Source organism: Gekko japonicus, unplaced genomic scaffold (genome assembly GCF_001447785.1).
Source record: "Gekko japonicus isolate JY-2015 unplaced genomic scaffold, Gekko_japonicus_V1.1 scaffold309, whole genome shotgun sequence".
In the NCBI taxonomy this organism is placed as follows: domain Eukaryota; kingdom Metazoa; phylum Chordata; class Lepidosauria; order Squamata; family Gekkonidae; genus Gekko; species Gekko japonicus.
Window position 1 is genome coordinate 764,315 of NW_015166430.1, and position 11,581 is coordinate 775,895.

At 42.6% G+C, this 11,581-nt stretch overlaps 1 protein-coding gene across 2 annotated transcripts in view; it reads right to left on the bottom strand.

The window, feature by feature from the left end:
• TEAD3 (TEA domain transcription factor 3) overlaps positions 1-11,581 on the bottom strand; it is a 109,996-nt gene that overhangs the window by 24,123 nt on the left and 74,292 nt on the right. Inside the window, exons 3-5 of one of the 2 annotated variants that reach the window (XM_015411844.1) lie at positions 9,408-9,472; positions 5,774-5,836; positions 996-1,007 (exon numbers count right to left, since the gene is read on the bottom strand). In XM_015411844.1, coding sequence (XP_015267330.1) covers positions 996-1,007; positions 5,774-5,836; positions 9,408-9,472 — 140 coding nt within the window. Of the gene's footprint in view, positions 1-995; positions 1,008-5,773; positions 5,837-5,962; positions 6,026-9,407; positions 9,473-11,581 lie in introns of both variants that reach the window. The other variant, XM_015411845.1, reaches the window with a different exon arrangement.

Below are 11,581 nucleotides of genomic sequence, written 5' to 3' on the forward strand. Positions count from 1 at the left end.
AAAATTCATGGTCCAGTTCTCCAAAAGGTGTTAAGTCTGATGGATATTAATCTGCTACTTTCAAAAACCTGGCACTTCTTTTCAGTCTCAGTTGAAAAATCAGGGTTTGGACCTTCTAGAGCAGATGCGTCAAACTCATTTGTTATGAAGGCCAGATCTGACATAAATGTCACTTTGTCGGACTGGGCCATGTAATAAAATGTAATGCCATGTACTGGACATATAAACTTTATAAACGACACAGGCAGACCCAATTAACAATATTATTTTTTAGTCGCTGTAGATTTTCCGGGTTGTGTGGCTGTGGTCTTGGCATGGTAGAACCTGACGTTTCGCCAGTAACTGTGACTGGCATCCTCAGAGGTATAACACAGAAAGATGGCGTACTCTCTGTGTCAAGGTGAGAAGAAAATGGTAGACAGGTAATTTATATCTACTCAGGAAGGTGGGGTAGGGCTGAGTCATTATCTTGTAGGAGTTCTCCAGGCTATGAACATGCTAATGGAGGAGCTTTCCTGGGGAGGTTCTTTTGTATATGGATTGTTTCCTGAGGAGGTTTCCTGTTTCCTGAGGAGGTTCTTTAGTATGTGGATTGGCTGTTGAAATTCTAATCTTATCTGTAGTGCTACTGTCAGATGTAGAGCCTTTTGTCTTTTTCAGGACAGGAAACCATGCCCTATTTATTTTTAAACTCAAACAGGACACAGTATTTTGTTCCAAGACAATGAAAGGCTGGACAATGCTTCCAATTACCATGTCAGATTACACAGCGAAGCCATTGAAATTCATAAACATAAACACACTTTCAACAGGAAACAAAAGAGTTTAAAAATAAATAGGGCATGATTTCCTGTCCTGAAAAAAGACAAAAGGCTCTACATCTGACAATAGCACTACAGATAAGTTTGACACCCCTGTTCTAGAGCATTTCCAATGGTGGCACCCTATCTACTGGAAAATTAAAGGGAAAAGAGAATAAATTGAACTGCACTTACCAAGTTCATAGCCTGTTTGAGAGGAAAAGAAATAAACATTGTTAGAATCTCTATCAGAACTATGAGCACTGGGGTATACATTATTCACAACAGCTATCAATATAATTGGACTTCAATATATCAAAGACAGCTGAGTTTCACTCTGCAAACAAAGTACACCTGATTATTTAGGGCTTATAGTTCAACTGGGATAAGAAAAAAAAGAGTGGGCAATAAGAGACAGGTTACTTGTCTGTCCTTATTGGGGCAGGTAACTTTTTTACATTTGCAAAACAGCTGAAGTATGCAGGAAGTTAGCAAAACATTGCAATGGACTTTCTTGTTCTGCAGCTCTAGAAGCTTGATCCAGGCATGTATGTAGATCTTTCACTAAACTGCTCAGAGGCCAGCAAAAAAAAAAAAGTAGGAGGTCTCGTCAGTGCTCTCTTCTGCTACATAGTTGCATAATTACACAGAATAAATAAGAGCACACTGCTATATGAATGAGTTCAAGCTGCCTGGGCTGTGTGCACACAACTCTCAGAGTAGACTCGACACAAAAGATCAAGCAGAATGAGCAATACCAAAATAATTAGACTATGCTCTTGTATTTTGGGAGGGACTAATTGGGGTATTCCTAAGACAGTACATAAAATATTAGCTTGGGCCTACAGATTCAGGTTGTCTCTGACCTCCCTTAAGGTGGCAACTGGACATAGAAAACCAAGAAATAACACTGTGCTGAGGCTATGAGAGGCTATGGGGCCCACTGATCGACATTATCAATCTGTCCCAGAGGGTCTCAAAGACGCTGTCTTGAAAAAAACAACTTTGGATCCTACTGATTCTACTGATCCTTCCAATTACTGCCCAGTTTCAAATTTATTGTTTCTGGGTAAGTTAACTGAGAGAGTGGTAGCTGAGCAGCTCCAGAGTTTCCTGGATGACACACTGGCACTGGACCCATTCCAGTAAGGTTTTTGCCCCAGCCATGGGACAGAGATGGTGCAGGTCACTCTGACAGAAGATCTTCGCAGACAGCTAGACTGAGGTGGGTTGGGCGCTGCTGTTGTTACTCGATCTCACAGCAGCATTCGACACAGTCAATTACGATTTCTTGATCCACCACCTCACTGATGCAGCAATTTGTAGAGCAGCCCTGAAATGGCTGTCCTCACTTCTCCTTGGTTGGAAACAGAAGGTGGAGCTGGGAGAGAGGTTCTCAGCAAGGTACCCCTTAACATGTGGGGTTCCTCAGGGGCAATCCTCTCCCCGATCTTGTTTAACATCTATATGCACCCCCTTACCCAGTCGGGGGGGTTAATTTGCCTGGGGTGCCATCAGTACCACGCCCGTAGCCAGGATTTTTTTGTTCGGGGGGGTTAATTTTTTTAGGGGGCAGTTAAATCAAAGTAAATTAAATTAATCTGAACACCTGACTTTAAAGGGGGAGGCCAAGCCTGTTTCTAGCCCTTCCTTTCAAGGGATAGGGCAGCGAGCGTATCAGTTCCTAGGAAAAAGCAGCTCAGAGGGTATTTAATTGCCTTCAGAAGGCATTTAAATGCCTTTTGAGTTCCATTCCATGGGGCAAGAAAGCTTAGAAGGGCACTCCAGAGTGGTACTTTCAATACATCTCCAACAATCCTCCTTTCTGCTAGCCTAGTTCTGCTGTAGACCACCTGGGTCATGGTGAGTCTTTCAAAAGCATGTTTCCCAAAGGCTCGTGGGGATGCAAGGTTTCTGGCATGGTTATTTGTGGGGCGGGGCAGGACCCTGAAATGCCCCACTGTAGCTATGGGCCTGATTAGTACGCTGATGACACCCAGCGATACCTGTTAATAGACGGCTGCCCAGATACCGCCCCGCATAATTTGGTTGTGGGTTCGGAGCAGCCCCTAATTTTTCAAAAATCCTGCAGAATATTTCATCTGCACACATCACTTAAAAGTTCTCTCAGATGGGCTCACAATAGCAGAGTAAGGCCACAGCTGGGAACCTCCAATGCATCAGTTTGTAGAGTAGCTGCAGCTGAGTGTAGCTTAACTTCTCAAAGTGTACTTTGAATGATGTAGAGCAGACATGGGGCAGACAGAACCATAAAAACCAGAAAGCTGGTACATGGCAGAAGCACTGTATCAATGGCTCCCCAATTCTACTGCACAGCAAATGAGATTATTTCAGCAACAATGTACAGATCAGTATGTATACTTGAATGTCACTTGAATATTTCTGTAAATACCTACATCTCTTTTCTCCTTTTTTACCTTCCTTCCCATATTGACTAATTAGATTATAAGCCTGCTGAAAGGGCATACTATATTTTTAATTGGTATGCAGCGTCTAGTATTTTTAGTTTTTATGTTAACAATGCTATATACATTATATTTTTCTACAAAAGGCAGTAAAGGCAATAGAGTCCTAGGAGATGTTATGAAAACCACTATTTCAGTACGGGAATGCACAAAGCCCCATCTGTGGGGATGTAGATATAGACACAGAAACTAAACTGCTTAGGAAAAGTAACTGCATTAAATAGATCTAACTAATATATACTGAAGCTCCAGCATTCACTCTTTAGTTTGCCTCCTGAACCTAAAAGGATATGGCAGAAGTCCCAACACAAACTCCAAGGCAGAATTGCTATTACCTCTCTGAAAGACATACTACAAAGCAGATGAATTCCAATATGATCTACCACTGCATACAATCACATGACATTTGCTACTGACTACACAGTGAGATTTTAAGAAGGCCTTTGCCATCATCTTACACTGATCTAGAACAATGAGACACATTACCAATTAATTACAATTAAGCACTTGGGCCAATAAATATGGAGAAACTCAGTCTGCTTGTGGACTAGTCAGGATTTTCTTTTTCAATAGGAAGACAGGATACTGTCCATATTGAGTATCTCCAGCTTATTTACTGTTGCTGTTGTCTTGTGGATTCTAGACTGGGAGGTTGGGTGCCTTGGATGAGATACCTTACCTAGCTGATAGGGGTTGGAATCTCTAGGTACTTTCCAAAGCATAGAACAAAAAACAATGGGCAGAGAACAAATTCAATAATATTTCAAAATACCCCTCACCCTCATACCCATCTTGCCCCTTAATACACCCTCCTCCCACATGTGTCTTATATAGGCACTTACCCTGTAAATCACAATACACAGAACATACAGAGGAAAGAGTTATAGGAAAGGTTAGCCAATCTCCAGTTAAAGAAAAAAAGGAGGAAAAGAAAGCCAACCAGAGAAGAAAAGCTCTTCAGTTTTATCTCTGCTCAACTTCCTTAGCTCCTGGTCCACCAGTCTTGTTCCTGAATTAGAAACAGCAAGGCCACTGTGGAAGATGAGGATCTACAGTTTCATGCTCCTCCATCCCAATTGGGTCATCGCATGACATGGGCACCCAAATATCCTTCTCAGATAATGCTGTAATTCTATCCACTTGGCAGAAAAAAGAATATACCCTTCAATCTTACCTGTTCCTACATTTAAGCTAAAGTTAATTCATGTGGGCCTCAATTGCACATTGACAGCCATTATAATGAACTCTTGTGTATGAGAAAAATGTTCTGGTCATAATTTGTATATCTACCTATCGATCAATCAATAATTACAGTTTTTCCATATAAAGTGCCTGCCAAAAATTGTTTCAGGGCAGATGTTTTTTACCTTTGCTGATGTTTTGGTCTGTTGCTTCAGTGGCCATTCTAGGTCAACCCTGGTTTAAGGGGCAGTTCTGTCCTACTGATCAACCCAGAACTACAATGAAAATCTTGAACCTAGAGTGGTAGCTAGTGGACTGCCAAAACCGATTGGTTAAGTGAGGAGAGCACATCCTTAATGGCAGGCACCTTTCCCCTCTGTCAGTAGCAACAACTACTGCTTGCTATTACCATGCCTCCTCACTCTCTACCACTGATCCGACACCTGTTTACACAAGGTCCCAATTTCTGTGATTACAGTGGCACACTAGCACCTGAGGTATACCTGCCTGGCATAGTTTTTGTGAGGGTAAAATGGAGGAAAAGAGAACGATATAAACTGCTTTGGGTCCTCATCAGGGAGAAAGGCAAGATGAGTAAATAACTAAAGACTGGCTGAAGGAATACTACTAGATATCTGTGGAGAAATGTACAACCACTGCTTGCCATACCCATGGACTTCAGTGGGATTTGGGAAGTCATTACCCCATCTTCCTAATCGCAACTGGGATGGTTTCACCTTCTTGGAAAAGATGCACTGGCGGCTTCTGAGAATCTCTCTGATGTGCAAATACAACCCTGTTACAGATACCATTCCATACGGAGAATATACTTAATTCTCCAAGAAGCAGGGCCTTTTCTGTCAAAGCACTGTGCTTCGGAATGCCTTCCTTTGACAGGTTCATACAGTCCCTTCTTGTCCTTTTGAAGTAACATTAAAAACCTTGTTTCAAAAATCTTTTGATTGTTAAGTTTGATCTTTTAATGTTTACTCTATTAGCTTTACTATATTTGTGTCAACTGCTAGTTTTAACACCATTGTGCATTCATTTTATGTGTTAACACTGCTTTTAAATCTTCTTTTTGAAAACCGTGAGATGTTTTTAAAAATAATAATTTTTAAAAAACCCTCTCACTTTCCTTCTAGCTCTCTCTTCCCTCAGCTGGATTTTGAAAATTCGTGGTCCCAGGAACAAAGGGAGGGGGGCAAAGACATAAAAAGGAAAAGAGTGGCAACCACAGGGCAAAGCGTGTTAGTTGCCAGCATGGCCATGGCTCAAAGGTGGGAAAGCCGGAAAAGCGCGTACCTTCAGTTTGGACTGAATCTCACGAGATTTCCGTCTGGCTAGAACCTGCAAGTGGCTAGAGACCTGCAGAGAGAAAAGCAGAAGGAGAGGGGAAAAACAGCAGAGCCGTCAACCAGAGGAAAGGAGAGGAAGGAGAGGGGGCTGCCCATGCTCACACACCATGGATGCATGGGCAGATCTCCAACGTACCTTAATGCCAACCTGGTACTCTCGCACCTTCTTCCGAGCTAGAACCTGTATATGGCTGGACACCTAAGTCCCGCCAAGCCATTCAAAAAGGAAAACACAAACAGAATGAAGACATGATCCTACAGTGTTCTGTGTGACAAGAGTGCTTCAAGCACCAGGCCTCTTAAGCCAGTTGAGGTTCCAGAGGAGCGGTGTCAGCACATCAGAATGAATGGCAGTCAATGCTGATCATAAGAATCAGCATCATCACTTGCTCTCAGTGACTTCTGTACACTTCCTGCACATGCCTTCCAGAATCATTCACATTTCAGATTCTGGGCTGATTAAAACATCATATTTGTGATGCTCCAGACCTGTAGTACAGCTCTTCTCTCAACAGCTAGTCAAAGTCAGATGCACTACTTTTGTTTGCCTAAGCAAGGGACTGAATTTATCTCTTCTGTACAACCCAGGATGTTGAAAAATATTTCCATTCAGGATCTGACACATCAGAGTTCTCCCTCAGAGTGCCCCTAAAGCACTAGCGATGCTATCCAGGATTTTGGAATATTTTTCCGTGAATTGTCTCCAGAGAGGAGAAAAGAGGGCAGTTATAACTGCCACCAGCATTTCAGAAGTTTACTCTTGCTATAGGATAGATCCAAGTGGTTGGCCATGTTGGTTTGAAGGTAGAAAAAAAATTAGATTCCAGTGGCACCTTTAAGACCAACAAAGTTTTATTCAAGGTATGAGCTTTTGTGTGGCCGTATTCCTTTGAAAAAGTGTGTGTGCACATGAAAGCTCATACCATGAATAGAACTTAATTGGTCTTAAAGGTGCCACTGGACTCTAAATTTGTTCTCTTGCCACAGGAGTTACTAAATGTTAAAGAACCCAATTTTAGGCACAAAGGTATGGAATGTTTTCCAATTTATCACTAAATTAAGCAACCAGAATTCTGGAAGAAGGCATAAAGTTACCTTTAGTCACTGTCTCTATCTTGTTTATCCAAGGCCCTGGGCTACTTCTGCAGAGCAGGATTTGCCAGTAAGCCATGAAACTATAACTCAGAGAAGTAGGTAACTGTTTTGGATAGAAACTCATCTAGTATTTGGCAAAGATGTGCATCCAGAAGGCATCTTTGTGATTTAAGCATAGTTCTCTACTATTAAAACAGAATCTTGCATATGCTCCAAGACGCTTTTTGACAGTTTTAAGAATGCTGAGGAAAAGACCGTCAAGTATGCTAACTATTGGTCTGTGTTAGACACAAGCTATGGAGACTGGTGCTTCCCCAGTGTATAGGCAGTAATCTACTCCAAGTGATCCCTTCTATGTTTCTAATAACATAGTACTATACTAGAGCGCCTCTCCAGGGATTAGTATCAGATGTGATGTGTAATAAGCCAACAAGCAGCAAAGGAAAAGTGAAGTCTGCTCTTTCTCACATCTTCCCCCATCTATCAAAAAGTTACAATCAAATTAAAGGAATTTAGAGCTCTGGTAAGACAGTTTTAAGTTAGCTGCTGCCTTCAGTATTTGGCGTGACCTGTTGCCAGCTGCTCCATGAATTCTGGTATTATTAAAAACTCTGACAGAGTTCATATCTTGTCAAAGCATTCCTCCCGTACACTGGAATCAGAATGTCAAAGGGCACCAAATCTAGGAGCTGGGCTTGGGTGTACAGAATAATGGCAGGCACAGGGAAAGTTCCCTAATGCAAAGGGTCCAGAAGAACACTTTCAGTCAACCGTGAGCATAGTCGTGCCTACAAAAACCATCACAGATACGGGCTTGACACTTACAGCTTCAGTGTTGGGAAGACAAGAATTCAGGGTCCAAGAAAAGTCAGCAGATGTAATCTTTGCAAATGGCTTTTAGACTGTTCCTCTACAAATCCAACTTTCATCAATATATTAACTGTACATTCCATAAAAGATTCTCCAGTTGCCCACCTCTAAAACCTGAACATCCTGAGTTTTTACTGCATGGTGGTGCTGATGGTGGGGAGCAGAAGGGAGGAGAAAAGGGATTTAAGGAAGAACGCTCTCTCTTCCCGTGACCTTGGTTGCTGGGACAATTACTTCACCAGCATTTCAAATGTCTATCATCACAGGATACTAAATATGCAAACCTGGAATACAGATAGACCTTGAGCTTAATAAGAGATTGATTATATTGGTCGCATGTGTTACAGAGGTATTCTAGATGAGGTGTTTGATCTGATTTCTTGTCAGATGCTTCCTAGATTCCAAGAAAACATTTATGGTATAGTCAGATTACTCCTGCTGTACAATGACAAATGAAAGACACACACTCATTTCTGTATGAGGATGGTTTCAGTTCTCAGATGTGCTCATCCAGTGGATCCTACCATCACAACCCATATGGCCTCTCTGCCAAATGATCCCCTGGTAGTCTGCAGAGTAAAGCAAAAGCATCACGGGATGGATGTATGCAGTACCTTCCCTCAATTCCATTTCCTGCATTTCCAACTGGGCACAAAGGCACCAAGTCCAAAAAGGTGGGAGACTCCTGTGTTCAAAGGCCAATGAAGACCCAGCAGTGATCTCTAGTCTAAGGTGCTTTTTGTGCAATCAGCCACTGTAATTCATATAAAAAGGGAGTGCAATCTGCATCACCTCCCATGATGTTACTGTTTGTAGTCCACTTCTGGATCTCACACGTAAAATCTTTTACTTCATTAAAACTGAAGTCTCACAAGAGGCCTCATCCTGACCATTATGGCTTATGGTAAATTACCTGTGCATATGAACTTGAACCAGTGGACCCATGCAGGTATTCACTTAGGAATTATGTTTATTTCCTCTCCTAGCAGGAATTAAAAATTTCTGATACCAAAACCTAGTGACTCACAATCCCATTTCAGGGTTCCCTCCAGATTTTTGGGATGTACCCTATAAGGTTAATTGATTCTAGGGGAGGGTCTGGGTAGGTTGGATAATAAAAGGGGCTGACTCATTTGCTCTGGGGGTACAATCCAAAGTTTAGGGCTCTTCCAGTTTAGTTCAACTTGGTTCTGGAAGAGAAGTTTTAGAAGCCTGTGCTCAGTGCTTACAATAAAGCACAGTTGTCAAGATGGCACTCTTCCTATAGCAGCTTCCAATCAAGGATGCAAACCATTAATCAGACAGATGTTGACTCTCATAACACTTATGTGAGACAGGCAACTACTCTCCTTGTCTGAAAGAAAGAAATTGGCAAAAGGTGGTGATGCATGGGTTTGACAGCACACTAGGGAACTGAGCCAGAAGAAGAGCCTCAAAATCACAAGACTCCCTTTCATGTTAGTTGCTAGCTGAGGTGTCCATCTCCCAACTCAAGGATAGATCAAATTATGAAAATGGAATGTGCACACACGTGTAATTTTAGTAGGCCCTCAAAGGGTGCTCCTTCTTGATACAACTATACTCATTTTTTGAATAAGCATCAAGAAAGTCTTTACCTGTTTCCTTGTCCGTGTTTTCCCCGTCCGTAACTTGATGTACCTTGCTATTAATTCATTGCGACCTAAAACAAAGAAAATAAACAGAAGCAAGATGAAAGCAAGAATCTTGCCTCTGAGTCCTTCTTCAAAATCTCTAGTGTATGAAAGCCTAAGATTAACTTCCCCTCCATGCTCAATCTATAAACCAACACAAGATTCCTGAATCAATGACATTTTACCAGAAGGTGGCACTGCTACAACAGTTGTCAAAATGTACAGGGCAGCCAGAAAAATCTGTGCCTAAGGCCCTGCTTGTTTATATAGTGAACAAGACACCTACAACCCTCCACAGGGATGGCTGAAACGGAATGATGTACACTGTACACTCAAAGCAAGACACAAACCTGGGACACCCAGAAACCTAGCAAGAAAGCCACTGCTCCCATTGTGTTCGTTACAGAATTTCCTCCCACTGTCTTGGGAGGGGTTGAAGACTAAGAGGCCATTGCTGAGAACTGTGCTGGGAACCTGGAATGCTTCTTGCCCAATTCCAGTGCACTCCACACTCTCAGCACTGGTAAGTCCTCGATGCTCTGTTCCAGATCATCTAAGAGACTTCCCTGGCCTTCTCTCATGTGACTCCAGAAAGATATTGCAATATCAAAGGTTCAAAGAACTACTGGATAAAGGCATGGAGCCCCCCACCCCGAGTGAGTATGGGGTTCAGTTTTATGGAGCGCAACAGGACACACTCCCTACAGAATGTTTTAAGTGGCACTGGCCGTTTAAAAAGCACTTCCCATCCTCCTTGGCCTAATTTGAAGCAGAAGAGCTTTTGCTCCACATTTTACAAGCCAGCTGTGGCCAATCTAAATTCAAACGTCAGAGCAGCTGGGAGCTTTCTTTTCCCTCATCCCCTCCCCTCTGAACACAGTGGGGGTGGGGGGGAGAATGGAGCAGGGAAGCATGCCAGATTTGTTTTAATGGACCAGATGGTGGTGGCTGAAGCTGGCTGGAATGCCCTTGCAGTTAGTTAGCTTCATGTATCTTTTTAAAAAATGTAGAAACCTGAAATAATGGTGGTTGTTCTGGCAATGCCCACTGCCCTGTGTTCTTTTCAAGGCAGCTTTGAGAACAGACTTCTCTCTGCAAATTCCCCCTCCCATCCGCCTCCACTCTTCAACAGACAAGGCCAGGTGCTCAAAAGGGTCAAACAGCACCATGTGAGAGGGACAGAGAGGATAGTGCCATATACTGGAGTTAACAATGCCCTCCCTTTAAAAAACACACACAGCTGGACAGTCTGTCAAACCCAAGGCATGTCTCTTGACACATGTTGTTCCTGACAGGGGCAGGTCTCAGAGAACTTGTTTTTTCGGGGGGGGGGGGGGGGGGCCCTTCATAAATCTCTTTAGATCTGGTCTCCTTACAGTTAAGTGAGCAGATAACTTCTAGCCTGAGAGGCCAAGAAGCAGCTCCCTGTATTTGTGAAGTGCTGTCAATTATTGCAGGTATAGCCAAATCACAAATATTCATTTTAATATGTAGTATTTAATTGCCCCATACCCTCCCCACATAAATTCACGGAGAGGAAAATGGGGGAAAGAACTACTCAAAAGAATTGGTGTGAAAGCTTCAAGAACCATGCCTTGCTTCTTGATTGACAGCACGGTACCCTGAGTTCCTCATTCTGCTCCCACATGAATTTTAGAATAAAAAAGTTTCACTGGAGGCAGGGGGACTCAATACCATATTCTGAGATTAGTACTTTTTCCTCCAGAGCTCCTTAGGCAGCAATTCTGTTGTCATTCTGTCTGGTAATACTCAGCTTATTCTTTCAGTAGGGTTGCCAACCTCCAGGGAGGGCCTGAAGATCTCCTGGAATTACAACTGATCTGCAGACTTCAGAGATCAGTTCCCCTGGAGGAAACAGCCATTTTGGAAGGTGGACTCCATGACATTATACCCCACTGAAGCCCCTCCCCTCCCCAAACCCCACCCTCCTCAGGCTCCAACCCCAAAACCTCCAGGTATATCCCAACCCGGAGCTAGCAACTCTATCTTTCTTTTTTTCATTTAATTTTTTTAATTGGTGTATCTCTCAGACATACACCAATTTAAAAAAACATGATTTCTGAATCCAACTGTCCACTGCACACTGAAATAATCATATGCATGGCTATTTTTGAGCA